Raw genomic sequence first — 14,857 nt, forward strand, 5'->3', positions numbered from 1 at the left:
ATGCTGTCGGCCACCTGATAACCTATGGCAGATTTCCCCCTATGGGGACATTCATTCATTTACTCATCTAACAAGTATTAGGGGCTTCCTAAGCACCAGGCACTAAGGTCAGTGCAGGGGCACTTTAATAAATGAAACTGACGTTGCTGCTGACCTCAGAGGCTCACATCCAGCAGGGAGGAGAGACACGAGTCAGTGTCATGTGAGTAAACGTATACTTACAAGTTACTCACGGGGCTCCAGAGATGTCCACAGTGTGACGAGGATGATGGGGGTGGGGTGCTCCAGTATGCTGGGTCAGGAGAGTTCCCAGAGGAAGTGATGATCAAGCTGGCTAAACGCTGACCAGGTGAGTATGGGAGGCAAGAGTTTCCTAGACAGCAGGAATGGCACGTACAAAGGTCCTGTGGACAGAGTCCAAAAATCAGGGAGGTCGGGCATCTGTGGGGGCATAGCACAGAGAGAGTAACAAAGCAGATGTTCAACAAATACTCGGACACACTGCTGGGTGTTTGGGGTGATGGCTTGGCCAAATCTAGCCTACTGTGTGTTTGTGTACAGCCTATGAGCTAGGAATGGTTTTTACATTTTTAAGTGATTGAAAAAAGTCAAAAGAAGAAGAATATCTCACAACAGGTGAAAATTACACGAAATTTAAATGTCAGTGCCCATAAACAATTACAGGAATAGAGGCAGTTATATGTTTCCATCCTGTCTGTGCCTGTCTGTGTGGTGCTTGTGACAGAGACAGTATGACCCACAAAGTGGAAGACATTTACCACTCGACCCTCCGTAGGAAACCTGGGACCCCAGTTCTAGACCTTCCAGTCCTACCGCCCATGCCTTGGCCAGGGGCCACAGGGCCAGGCCTGTCCTACTCGCTTGCCCTGGCTCCCACTGTGCTTCTGACCACCCACACCATCGCCCCCAGCCTGCCAGCAGGGAATGGCTGCGCTGCAGAAGGAGCTGGAAAAGATCAGAATCCCCGACTTCTCCGGAAAATTCAAGATTAAGCATCTCGGGAATGGGCACTACAGCTTCTACAGGTGAGACCCCTCAGAGCTCCGCCCTCAGCACACAGGATTGCGTGTCCGCAGCCACAAAGACCTAGAGTCACAGAACCACAAACTTCTCAACTCAGAGTTTCAGACCCCAAAGCCAGCATCACACCACCCCAAGGGGATCGAGCCCCCACACTGAGCGTGGCCAGGCCACAGAAACTGTCTTTGGATTCTCACTGTGACACATAGAACCTGTTGTGAACCCCAAGAACCCGTGCCAGGCCCCCATTTCCATTAGAACGTAAGGGTCTCAAGGATAGAAAACCGGACCCAAAATGGCCTGAGCCAGAAGTCACTGGCTCACCTGACAGAGAGGTTCCCAGAGCAGCCTGGCTTCAGGCTCAGCCCAAAGCAGGCTCCGGTGTTATCGGACCCTGTAGAAACCCTTGTCACCTCTCAGCATCACTTGATCTCAGTCTGTGGAAGGGGAGGTCTCCCCTTGCAACTCAGGCAAAAGTCCCATGAGTCACTCTGATTGGCCCATCTTAGGTTATGTACACACCCCCGAGCCCATCACTGGGGCCAGGCTGCAAGCTTCTCCCCCTAAAGATGGAAGCATAGTCAACTTTCTTAGAGTGGCAGAAATGGGGAGGGCTCCTTCAAGATGAAATAGTAGTTCTGTTATCACAAGCAGGAGGGGTGTGTGCTGGGCAGAAAACCCCTAAACAACCTCCACAGAGTTGTATGCATCCATTCATTCACAGATATTTTGAGCACCTACTATGTGTCCGACACAGCGGCTCTACAGTGAAATAAGACAGACAGAGCTTTACAGAGATCTCTTTTACAGAGCTCGTAGTCAAGGGGTGACATTTGTTATCTTCACTGATGATAACATACCCTGCATGGTAGAGATTGTTGTGCCCATTTTACAGATGAGGAAACTGAGGCCCAGGGTAATTTAAGGCAGGGTTATCCCAGTGGTATATTGAACAGCAGGTTCAAGGGCAGATTTGTCTGACTTCAAAGCCAAAGCCTAAGCCTCTCGGTGCCAGTGTGGTTGCCAAAGCTGCTCTCACAGCTTCCAGCCTCTCCTGGAACAGATGGGGTGAAGGAACCGATGGGAGTGTGAGGCGTCTGCGGTGATGGAGCCCCCATGTGGGCCCTGAGGCGGACTGAATGCTTCTTCCCCACAGCATGCAGATGCGTGGATTCCAGCTTCCCAACTCCCAGATACGCATGGTGCCTAGCGTGGGACTCGGACTGTCCTCCAGGAATGCCAGCGTCAGGATCAGCGGAAGATGGAAGGCACGGAAGAATTTCCTGTGCGTACGCTTGGGGTTTATGGGGTGTGCCTTGGTGATATTACAAAGGATTAGAGCCAGGTCTCAGAAGTACCCTGTTTTTGCCTTGTCCTGTCACCACCTGTTGCCACAAGATTTTACGTAGTAAGATTCAACACGACTTTTGGTCACGAGCTGGGCATTTGCTCTCCTCTCGGTGCAGGACATTGGCAAGGCTGAGGGTGGCTTAGGATGGAAAGCTAAGTGGAACCTGACATTGCTCTGTTTGACAGTCAGCTACTGCTGTGTAACAAACCTTCCCGCACCCCGTGACTTGAAGCAACGATCACATGTGATCCTCACATATCTGTGTGTCCGCTGGGCTCAGCTGAGGGACCAGGATCCACGCTTGTCTCCTTCTCCTCCCTGGGCTGGCAGGCTGCCTACAGCATATTATTAGTGACAGCAGAGGTGCAAACAGGGAAAGCAGGGACTCGGAGCTTCTCTTGGGGCCTGGGCTCAGAGAACTGCTGGCCAAATCGTGTCCTGCAGCCAAGCCCAAAGTCAAGAGCAAGAAAATGCACCAACTGTGATAGGCAGTCGGGGGGGTCTGGGTGCAGGGAGAGGCGGGAAATTGGGGAGGTCATCCCCACTGCAACGCTGAGTCCAGACACGGGGCTCTGGGGACCCTGCCCACTAACAGTAGTGGCAGAGGCACCGGCCACTTGGGGATGGTCTCCTCTATGGGGACCCTTCGTAAGGAGAAAGGCGAGAAGAAGTCCCTGGGGGGAGAGGGCCACAGGTCTGCCCTCCCTTACGAGGACCTGCGTTTGTCTGTCCCACAATGAGAACCATTCTGTTCTCGGCCCGGGCTCTTTGGCACTTACCATTTCACTTACTGGTCACAAAAACAGCAGCAAGGTTCCATCCTATCACAGCAAAGCTGACAAATCGCATGCATGTCCACTGGCTTATCCAAAACTCATTTCATCCTGGAGGGAGGGGTCATCAACCTCATTACTTAACTAATGGGAGTGTTAATTAACGTCATCACCCCAATCACCCAGCTTTTTAGGAGCAAATCTAAGACTCACTCTGGTGCCCAACTGTCCAACTGCTGATCCAGGATGTGGGGGAGGAAATGGAAGCTCAGAGAGGGCAAGAAGCATGCCCAAAGTCACACAGCTGAGGCAGTAGCTAAGGGCCGGGTTTTGTCAGGCAGATGTGGGTTCAGACTTCAACTTGGAACCCGGATGACCACTCAGTTGCTGTGTGGCCGTGGGCAGCTGCCTCCTCTCTCTGAACTTGACCTCCTTACCCTGGAGTAGGGTTAGCAGCGAATCCTCCCTTCTGGCACCACCGGGCAGTGGGAAGAGAGGGCTCGTCCCACCACTGGTCTCTGTGTTCCTTTAGCAAAACCAGCGGCGGCTTTGACTTGAGCGTCGAGGGTGTCTCCATTTCAGCTGATCTGAAGCTAGGCAGAGACCCCACCTCGGGCCACGCCACCGTCACCTGCTCCAACTGCAGCAGCCACATCGACAGGGTCCACGTGCGCATCTCAGGCAGACTGGGGTATGACCAGCCGGGTCTGGGGTCGGGAGGAAGGACCTGAAGAAAACAGTCCTGATCATCCTTGTGATCAGAAAACACATCTGGAGAGCCCCCTGCACGCCAGGCTTCGTGCAGAGCCTCGATGTGGGGTGGGGGCAGGGGCCACAGGGGAAGCCGACTCTGTCCCTATCTCAAGACACCATCTGTTCATTCAGTATTCATCAGCAGCTTTACTGAGCATTTACTATGCCCCAGGCTTGTGCTGAGCACTTTATGCATGCATAAATTCCATCTTCACCAAAGCCTGTAGGCGTTCAACAAATACCCACTGAGAGCAGGCCCTACCCTGGGCTCGAGCGGCAAGCTCAGGAAACAGCACGGCCAAGAAGAATGGGTAACAGCTGATACTGGTCAGAGGCTTGCCACATGCCAAGCCCTGTTTGAAGCACACCCTTGTTATCTCATCCAACCGGAAGAATGCCTCTGTGAAGTTGAGCTGTTATCAACCCATTTCCAGGGGAGAAAACCAAGCAGAGCAAAAAAAGGAAATAACCTAAGTTTCCATAGCCAGCAGAGTGCTCGAGTTCAGGTCTATCTGACCCCAAACTTGGCCACACAACCCTGTTCTTTTAAAGTTTCCAGCCAGTGGGAAAGACGGACATTAGCCAAAGCATTGCATTAATGAATGGCTCTCACAGAATTGCAAGAGGAGATAAGAACTAAGAAAAAGGGAAACAAAGTGCTACAAACACATAGAACAAGACGATCTGACCTCTGGGAGCAGGCTAGTTCTTCCTTGGTGAAATGACATTTGAATTGAGATGAAAAGAATAGGTAGGAGTTAATTAGGTAGATGTGGGGGACGGGGGTGTTTTAAGCCGAAGGAACAGCATGTGTAAAGGCACTGTAGTAGGAGGAAGCTCAGGATGGAGGACATGGCAGCCAGTGTGGCTGGTGTGCAGCGAGGGAGGGGAGTGGTGAGGCACCCAGCTGTGCAGCTAGTGGGGAAATAACCCCCGAATAGGTCACTACAGCAGGGAAGAAGTGTCTAACAGGTGCAGATGGAGCCCGGGTGAGAGTGCTAAGGCCTTCTAGCAGGAGGGAAGAAAGTGTCCCAGATGAGGTAGCCTCCTGAATCCAGCTCAGAAACATCTGGAAAGCCTCATACACGTCTCTACATGTCAACCTCTAGGTGGCTGATCCGGCTCTTCCGCAAAAAAATTGAATCTTCCCTTCGAAACAACATGAACAGCCAGGTAGGAGGACCCAGGCCCCATCAGCAGTCAGGGGTGGGTGGGGGGCTCGGTAACCACACGCTCGCTGCTTCGCTGGACACTCTGCCGTCACCCTAGACCCCTCAGCCGTCCTTGCAGCCTTCTGAAACCACACCCAGCTCTAAAAACCAGCAACATCTATTTGACTGAGGGGCCCACCAAGAGACCACGAAGGGCTTGCCTCCTGCACCCCAGCAAGTGCTCGCCACACCCGCTGGGGTCCCAGCTGCTCTTCCCAGCACCCCTCCCCACTGAGGAAATGCCACTCTTCCCAGAATCCTGTGGGCCTCCTTCCTCCATGTCCACCTCCCCCAAGTCCCCTCCTTGGTGCTCCCCACCCAGAGCAAATGCCATTGATGAAGCCACAAGCCTGGGTGTTGGCCAAACCCCAGCTGCAGCCTGTTCCCTGAGGCTGGTACTAGAGCCGGTGCTCCCCAAACCTGCCCACACCCTGAACCCCTCAGCCAGTCATTCATTCGACTGATTTTTTTTTTATCACTAAACCATCAGTTTCCAAGAATCACCTGAACCTGTTTCAAAGGGCAAATGAGTTTGGGCTATCTCCAGAGGGCAATAAGGAGCCATTGACGGTTTTAGGCAAGTGGGTGATCTGGCCAGCCATGTGCTTTAGAACAATTTCCTTGTCCACTGTGGGAATGACTGGTGGGACCAAGAATGGAGGCAGAGAGACCACTGAAGTGACTTGTGTGATCTTCTAGGTGGAAGATGTTAGTTTTCTGGTCAAAGGTACTGAAAATGCAGGCAGGAAGACATAAATCAATTGAGATCATCTATCTGAAGATACTGTGTCAAAAATTTAAAAAGAGAAAAATCAATGCACGTTGTCAAGATGCTTACCAGTGGATTATACACTGGGTTTAGGGTCAGAATCCCTAGATTTTAGTCCTGGTTCAAGGGCTTAACTAGCTGTGTAACCTTGAGGAAATCACTTGACTGTTTTGAACCTCAGTTTCACCATCTGTGAAATGGGGACATGAATGCCGTCTTCACCAAGGTGTTGTAAGGACGTGTGAAATAATGCAGACAGTGTGCTTACCCACAGCACAGCTGTCTGTATAATGAAGTAACCGTCTGAGAGGAGTGTTGAGACATATTTAACATCTGGAACAATTAAAACAATTGTTTCCTAGTACTACCTACAAATGGCCCCTCTAGAGCAGGGAAGCCAAAAAGTAATAATGTTGCTACTGGTAGCAGTGAAGACCATGGTGATGGTGAGGATGGTGATGGTGAGGATGAGGGTGAGGATGGAGACGGTGATGGTGATGGTGAGGATGGTGGTGACAGCTGTGGTGACGGGGAAGGTGAGGGTGACGACGGTGAGGATGGTGATAGCGACGGTGAGGATGATGGTGAGGATGACGGTGAGAGTGGTGGCAGTCAAGATGGTGAGGGTGGTGGCGAGATGACTGTTACGGTGAAGATCACGGTGAGGGTGGTGGTGGTGGTGAGGAGGATGGTGATGGTAATGGTGAGGATGACGATCGTGATGATGGTGAGGCTGATGATGACGGTGAAGATGACGGTGACGTCGAGGGTGATGATGAGGATGACAGTGACGGTGATGGTGATGGCGAAGGTGATGGTGGTGGCGAGAATGGTGGTGATGGTGGGGAGGACGGAGATGGGGATGGTGAGGAGGACGGTGATGGCGAAACGATGGTGACCACGACGGCGAGGCGATGGTTAGGGTAAATCTAACGGTGATGTCGACGGTGAGGAGGACGGTCATGGTGAAATGACAGTGACCCAGATGGTGAGGGGATGGTTGTAGTACAGAGGACGGTGATGCTGATGGTGAGGAGGATGGTGATGGCTGTGGTGGTGGAGCTGGCGAAGATGCTTGATGGCGATGGTGAGGACGACAGTGATGGTGACTTGACGATGGTGGCAGTGGTGGTGTTGATGGTGACGGTGGCGGTGACGGTGAAGAGAGCGGTGATGTGATAGGGAGGATGATGGTGACGATGGTGGTAGTGACGGCGATGGCAAAAATGATGGTGGTGACAGTGAAGATGGCGGTGAGGGTGAAGATGACGATGGTGATGGTGACGGTGATGGCGGTGGAGATGATGATGAGGGTGACGGCGAAGAAGACGATGGGACGGCCCACATACGCTGAGTTGCCTGCGGTGGTCCTGGTATGGTACTAGAAGCCCCTTCTGTGGATTCTGGCATTTAATCCACACATTCTAGCATTTAATCTCCTAGGAGGAAGATGTCAGGATTCGCCCCATTTTATAGACGAGTAAACTGAGATACAGAAAGAGGAAATGAGGGTGCTGGGATTCCAGTTCAGACTATTCCACCTTAGGGGTGAGGCTCTTAATCTCAAGCTCCTATTCAGAAGAGAGCACTGGCCTGAATGAATGGCTGGGGTGTCACGATGCTAGGAGGAGCTGGAAGTGGAGAGGAACAAGCCAGGGCGTCCAGCCCCAGGAACGCAGAGTGCAGGGTGGTGTCTGAGGGAAGGAAGAGGCTGAGTCCACACAAAGTGTATGTCGCGGGAAGAGTGTCAGGGCCCAGTCCCGGCCGGGATAAGGTTGGCCGTGGTCTGGGGCCTGTTGGCCCCAATGGGTGAGCAACACCAAGCCCAAGGGCACCCCGGGGTCCAGCTCACCCAGCTGCCTGTGCTGCCTTCTGCTCCTAGGTCATTTGGAGAAGAGGCACAGGTTCCTCAGAGAACGAGGAAGGTTCCAGGTCCTGTGGGGACTTCCAGAGTCCTATGTGATAGAGACACACACCAGGAATGCCAAATTCTCTTTTTCCCTCCCTCCCTCCCTCCCTTTCTTCCTTCCCTCATTTTCCTCCCCCTCCCCTTCCTTTCTTCCTTTTCTCTTCTTTCCCTGCCTTCCCCACTTTCTCCCTCCCTCTCTCCCTTCCTCCTTTTCTTCTTTCCTTCCTTCCCCGCTTCTTCTCTCCATCCCTCCCTCCACTCCCCAGGTAAAATAACCTGACTGACGGAGAGAAGGGAGGGGGAAGGGAATATGGAGGTGATGGAGCCAACCCTGGGGAGGAGTGAGAACCTGAGAAGTGTGGTTGGAATGTGCCAACTGTGGGGGTCTGTGGGACATCCAGGGACAGCCATCCAGGAGGCAGCAGGGCCCCGGGATGGAGCTCAGAGAAGAGACTTGGCCTCAAAGCAAAGTCTGGGTGTCGGTTACATGTTGGGAGCCACGGAGGCGACTTCACTGGGCTCCCCCAGGCAGATGCTGAGGCAAAGCTTTGGGGCAATTCTTTTGTGGCAGGGTATCCCAGGCAGCATAGTGATGGGAGGAGAAGGGAGACAGAGAAAGGGGCTTTGCTGAGTGGGCTGCTGCCATAGGAGCAGAGGCTCGGTCATGGCAGTCCTCGGAAGAATCAGGAACATACCTCAGGACTGCCTGAAAGGGTAAGGAGGCTGGATGCTTATCCACCACCTCTGACTCCTCCTTGGTTGAAGGCTGTTTTAAGGGTCTGATTCCTCAGCACTTCTGAGCACTGTCCAGGGGGTGGAGAAAACCCTCCAGTGGGCCAGGGTTGGGGGTGGGGGGCTCATCCATCCCCCCTAGCCCCTCCCTGAGTTAGGGAGGGTTGTGGTTTTAATCCTGTATCCCAGCCATCTATTGCTTGGAAACAAACAGCCCAAGGTTTGGTGTGGTAAAACAATCACCATTTTTAATGCTCATGGATTCTGTGGATCAGGAAATTGGGCAGGCATGGCAGGGATGGCTGAGCTTCTCTTTACTCCTTGAGGCTAGGGCCTCATCTCAAAAGACTCACAAGTCCACAAAGGTTAGAATCATCTGCAGGGTCCCCCCTTGCATCTCTGGTGCCTGGGGTAGGAAGACTGGAACACTCAGCTCAACTGCTGACCCAACCCACTGCCGTGGCCTCTGGGAGACTTGGTCTTCTCACAGCATTGATTGGGATCCCAGAAGGAACAACCAGAGAAGGAGCATTTCTAGAGACCAAAATGGAGACTGCATCGCCTTTTAGGACCTTGCCTCCATGGTCACACAAAGTCACTTCTACTGTGTTCTACTGATTTGAATCTTCACACCCAGATTCTAAGTGAGAGTTCACGGAAGGCACCTCTCAATGGGATGTGGCCAGGGCACATTACAGAAGAGAAAGTAGAATGGAAAATATAATTCGCCATGATCCATCTCACAGATGAGGAAATAGAGTCTAGATAAATGAAGTAACTTCCTCACAGGCAAAGTCAGCATGTGACCTGGGTCTTCTCAGACCAGTGCTTGTTCCACTGTGAGTTACGAGAGCAGGTAGGGGGCACAGGTAGGCAGGGATGGCTTCTCTGGCAAAGGGAGGGTGCCCGCTCCAACTTAAGCAGAGAACCTGTCCCTTGCTCCCAGAAGTACAGATAAGGGAAGTCTGGCCATTGGCTGCCTCGTGTTTGTCTCTTTACTACCTCCTTGACAAAGGATCTAAGACAGCAAAAACAAACAAATACACCAAAGAAAAACAAAGCAATAGCCAACAAAAAAACCTACCTAATTTCTGGGTCCAGTGGCTCACGCCTGTACTTTGGGAGGCTGGGACGGGAGGATGACTTGAGCCCAGGAGTTCAAGATCAGCCTAGGCAGCATAGCGAGACCTCATCTCTTCAAAAAATAAAGAGGCGTGGTGGTCCATGCCTGTAGTTCCAACTACTTGGGAGGCTGAGGCAGAAGGTTTGCCTGAGCCCAGGTGGTCAAAGCTATGGTGAGCCCTGATCATGCCTGGGCAACAGAGAGAGACTCCAACTCAAAAAAATCAAAACTTAAGAAGAAAAAACCCATCTTATGAAATAGAGGACATAAATACCCAATAGAAAAGTTTCACACATCAAGGTAGGAAGAATGCAGACAAATCAGTCCTACAAACATATACAGTTATTTTTTTTTCTTTTGTGACAGAATCTTGAAATCCTGGGCTCAAGTAATCCCCTCACCTTGGCCTCCCAAAGGGCTGGGATTATAGGCATGAGGCACTGCACCCAGTCTACAGTTACTATTTCTAAGGTGCACATTGAACTCTGAGTTCCGAGTGGCCAAAGAGAAAAAGAAACTTGATTGGCTACGTGATTTTTAAGAAAGTATTCAAGGAAAGCAACGTCTATCTGAAACATTATTGCCAAAGGACATTTTTCATTATGGGAAGCTCTCACTGATCACTTGTTTGATTCTCCCCAGATCTGCAATACAATGACCCGGGCTGTGTCCTCCAAGCTGCAACCTTTTATCCAGACTCTGCCAGGTAAAAGCTGGGTGGGGATCAAGGATAGAAGGCAACCGAAGGGAGAGGGAGGCAGGATGAGTCTGACAAGTCATCCAGGTTCCCAGACATGCCTGGGCCTGGGTAGGAGTGGACAGAGCAGGTGATTTGCAGGTGGCGGCGGGCATTGGGCCAGGGCCTCGTGGGAGGTAGAAAGTGCAGTGGAAAAGCTGCCCACGCTGTCATCGTTCCCTCATCTCTGCGGGGGCCAAACAGCTAAATGTCCCCACCTCTCTGACACATCACTGGCCTGAGCTGAAAATGGTCACTTCTCTTTGGACTTCATTTCCACATCCTTAAAATGGGATGATAATCTTCACCCCCAAGCACTTGGTAAACTGCAGAGAGCCATAGAAAGCGCTCAGGAAATCACCCCCCTCAGTCTTCCAACACCCACAGAGACAGATGAGCTTCTCCCCATTTTTCACATGAGAAAACTGAGTCTCGAAGAGAAGCTGAGACTTGTCTGAGGTCCCACAGCCAACAAGAGGCAGAAACAGCATCCAGACCTGGAGTTCAGGTGTTCCAGCTGCTCCCAGGGCTGCCTCCCCTTGAGGCCTGGTGTGGATGGCATACAGTACATGCTCATTAAAGAGACATTTTCCTCCTCCAGGATGGTAGCCCATCCTGGCAGGTTCAGTGCAGTTGCAGTGCCCCAGGTTTAGCCTCACATGCTAGGAAAAAGATGTACATTTGAATAGCAGCTTTGTCACTCACCAGCAGTGCCATCTTGCCAACTGGATTTCAGAGCCTGGACTTCTCTGCTGACAAAGGAAGGGAGGGCTGAAGGAGAGGCTGGTATCTAAGTCTCATGATTGTTCCTGGGAACAGAGGAGCTGACCAGCCCGAAGCCAGCCAGGGCCCAGCCTGAGACACATCACTGCTAAGTCCCACCCTTCCTGGCTTCAGAGCCTCAGCGTGTATTGGGCATTGGGCACACACCTTCTCGCGTAATGGTCCCAGCACCAGTGACATCATTAGGGTCACCCTCAGTCTTCAAATGACAAAAAGTGGCTCAGAGAGGTGCAAGAGTTTGTCCAAGGTCATGCTGAGCTTGAGTCAAGCTCAGGTCTCTCCATGTCTTTGATCTTGTGTTTTCGCCACTCATTTCAGGGCTGTTGGAACAACGGAGTGAGATGGTGTCTGTGCATGTGGACATGGGTCATTTTCCTTTAAGGCAAACTCAGGAAGGGCTCCCTGGAGGAGGCGAGGTTGGAACTAGCATTGCAGTTCTTGACCCAATTTCAGGGGATGCCAACTCTGCGTCCCAGGTCCCAGGGACGCTGCTATAGACGGTCCATCTTCTTTCTCTCTAGTGACAGCCAAACTAGATGCTGTGGCTGAAGTCAACTACAGTCTGGTGGCACCCCCAACAGTCACAGCTGAGACTCTGGATGTGGAGCTGAAGGTGAGACTTCCACTGAGATCACATTCCCTCACTCCTCTGCCTTAGACCCTCCTGAGGCTTCCTGTGGCTGAGATAGTCCTTGGAAATGACCTGTAATGATCCCTTCCCATCTGCCTTATCATCACCCTCCTCTCTGCTCTCCTCCACCTCTCCCTTCTCCAGTCACACCCACTGCCATTCCTTTGCACTTGCCTCTGCCTGAGGTGCTCTGCCCCAGATATCCACACAGCTCTCCCCGCTTTCTTCAAGTCTTTGGCCAAAGATCCCCTCCCTGGAGAGGCCATCCCAGACCAGTCTCCCTGAAATAGCTCTCTCCTTTCCCCCCATAGTCTGCTTTATTACTATCACACACACACACCATCTCAAGTCTGTTTCTCTCACTATCACGTGAGAGAGGGGCTGTAACTGTTTTGTTCACTGTTGTATATACAGCACCTAGAACTGTGTTTGGTGTATAGTGAGTGGGCGACTGCATGGGTGGGTAAGTGGGTGGAAGGATGGATGGATGGATGGATGGATGAGTGGAGGGGTAAGTGGATAGATGTGTGGGCGGATGGATGGATGGGTGGAGGGGTGGATGGTAGCTGGGTGAGTGGATGGATAGATGGATGAATGGATGAATGGGTGTGTGGATGGGTGAAGAGGTGGATGGGTGGGTGAGTGTGTGGATGGATGGATGGATGGATGGATGGATGGATGGATGGATGGATGAGTGTATGGGTAGATGGGTGGATGGATGGATGATGGATGGATAGATGGATGGATGGATGGATGAGTGGATGGGTAGATGGATGGATGGATGGATGGACCACTGACAGTTGGACAGGTGGGTGGAGGGATGGGTGTGTGGGTGGGCAGATGAGTGGGTGAAGGGATGGGTGAGTGGTTGGGTGGGTTTCTGGGTGGATGAATGGATGGGTGGGTGAGTGGATGGGTGAATGGGTGGATGGGTGGGTGGGTGACTGGGAGGATGGATGGTTAGGTGGATGGCTGGGAGGATGGGTAGATGGATAGTTGGGTGAATGGATGGATGGGTGAGTGGTTAGGTGGGTGAGCAGATGGTGGATAAGTGGGTGGGTGGGTAGATGAGTGGGTGGATGGATGGGTGGAGTTTCATGTCCTGCCTCTCTCCGTCACTCGCCACCCTCCTACCAGACACACTGACCATACAGTTCCTAAAATACATCAAGCTTGTTCTACCTCTGGGCCTTTGTCCTGGCTGTTCCCTCTGCCTGGAACTCCCTTCCCTCCCAATACCACCTCTGCTGCACTGGCTTCTTATGGTGCCCCATAGGGGCCTCTGCTCCACTGTCACTCCAGGGCAGCCTTGCCCACCACCTCAGCTAAGGGGGTCTCACTCCCTGGAATTCAGTCCTTCCAGAACTGGTGATTTGCTTGTTTGTTCCAAAACACATTCAATATGAAAATGAAAATTTAGAAACCACAGAAATAAGTAGATAGGAAGGAAGGAAGAAAAAGAGAGAAAAATCACCTAAGTCTTACAACTCATAGATAAGCACTGCCAATACACAAGGGTAGAGCCCTCTAATTCTGTGTCTTTACGTGTGTGGTGAGGAAAATACACACACACACACACACACACACACACACACACACACACATACATACACACACAGAGGGATACACATACAGGCATAGAAACAAATACACACAAAACCCACGATCTAGACACATGAATAAATGCACACAAATACTCATATATATACATGGAAACACACATATACAGATTTGCATGTGTCATACAATACTCTCTGCTTTACAACTTTAAGAAATAGAAACGTACAAGATGAGCATCTTTGCCATCCATGGAATGCCCTCTTACAGCCCCTCACTGGCTGCTTGGCCTCTCAGTGGGGAACTTGGGGGGCAGTGGACTGTGCCCCTCCTGAGACACTTGGGATCTTCCTGTCTCTTCCACAAATGTAACCAAAGCTGCAGTGCCCATCCTTGCCATCGTATCTCTGCCCGTCCTTGAATAGCTCCTAAACATGGAATTGCTGAACCAAATGACGTGGTGGGAAAAAAACACCCACACACATCCAAGAGACATAGCAGAGCAAAAGATTAAAATGACACCTGAGGATCCGCAGTGAATGAGAAGGTCCTGCTTTCCACCCGGGCTCCTGCCCAGAGGTCACCACTGACAGCCGTGTGCGTGTTCACCTCCCAGGTTCCCAGTACCAGGCATTCACACAAACGCACAGGAAACCCATCTGGACTTAGCTGAGAATCTGTTTGCAGGAAAGGGTGCACACTGTTCTTCCAGGTGCTTTTCTCTCAATACATAGTGAAGGTGGTTCCTGGTCAGGGAACACTTGTTATTTCTTAGAGTTGCATAGAATTACATCAAGTGGGTGTCGTATTTGTTCTTCTAAATGGTAAAACAAATTCAAAGGTACAGAGAATGTTACACGCTTCCAGGTACCCACCACTCATATTTAAGTGTTACCATTGTAACACTGTTGGCTTCTGATTTTTAAAAATAAGACAGTGTGTAAATAGCTAGCAGAGGCCCCCTTGGACACCCCTCTCTAGACCTGTCCCCTGCCGTGGTGACCACACTGATGATGCCACTGAGCCTCCTTCCTGCCTTGCTGCTGTATTTTTTATGGGCCTCACAATTTGACACAACTGGTACCATGCCACATATATCCATTCTTAATTTACTTTTTTAAGTGCAGCCTTATTTTCTTGCTAAGTAAATGATCTGCTTGTGCAGCAAGTTGCCAGATTGCTCTTCAAAAACGGTTAACAGTCCAGTGACAAATGAACGCTCCCAGCAAATGCTGGATGGCATTGGTCCACACACACACAACACTCAAGACGATGCACCTCTTTTCAAATTCTGCTAATTTTATAGATGAAGCAAACAAACAGAATTTCACTGTTCCTTTTCTAGGGCTTCTGTGCTTATTAGTAAGGTGGAGGCCGAGACAATGGAGTGTGTCAGGGGCATGAGTGCTGGACACTGGATGTCTGGGTTCAATTCCTGGCTCAGACACTTATCAGCTGTGTGACCCTGGGCAAGTCACTTCACTCCCC

General features: G+C 51.3%; 1 protein-coding gene across 1 annotated transcript in view; it reads left to right on the forward strand.

Moving 5' to 3' along the window:
• The window catches only part of BPI (bactericidal/permeability-increasing protein), a 28,183-nt gene that overhangs the window by 1,951 nt on the left and 11,375 nt on the right, over positions 1–14,857 (forward strand). Inside the window, exons 2-7 of the mRNA XM_008056528.2 lie at positions 932–1,046; positions 2,198–2,326; positions 3,698–3,856; positions 5,028–5,091; positions 10,305–10,368; positions 11,703–11,794. Coding sequence (XP_008054719.1) covers positions 932–1,046; positions 2,198–2,326; positions 3,698–3,856; positions 5,028–5,091; positions 10,305–10,368; positions 11,703–11,794 — 623 coding nt within the window. The remainder of the gene's footprint in view (positions 1–931; positions 1,047–2,197; positions 2,327–3,697; positions 3,857–5,027; positions 5,092–10,304; positions 10,369–11,702; positions 11,795–14,857) is intronic.

The sequence above is a fragment of the Carlito syrichta genome, unplaced genomic scaffold, assembly GCF_000164805.1.
Source record: "Carlito syrichta isolate Samal-C Ts95f unplaced genomic scaffold, Tarsius_syrichta-2.0.1 Scaffold302386, whole genome shotgun sequence".
In the NCBI taxonomy this organism is placed as follows: Eukaryota; Metazoa; Chordata; class Mammalia; order Primates; family Tarsiidae; genus Carlito; species Carlito syrichta.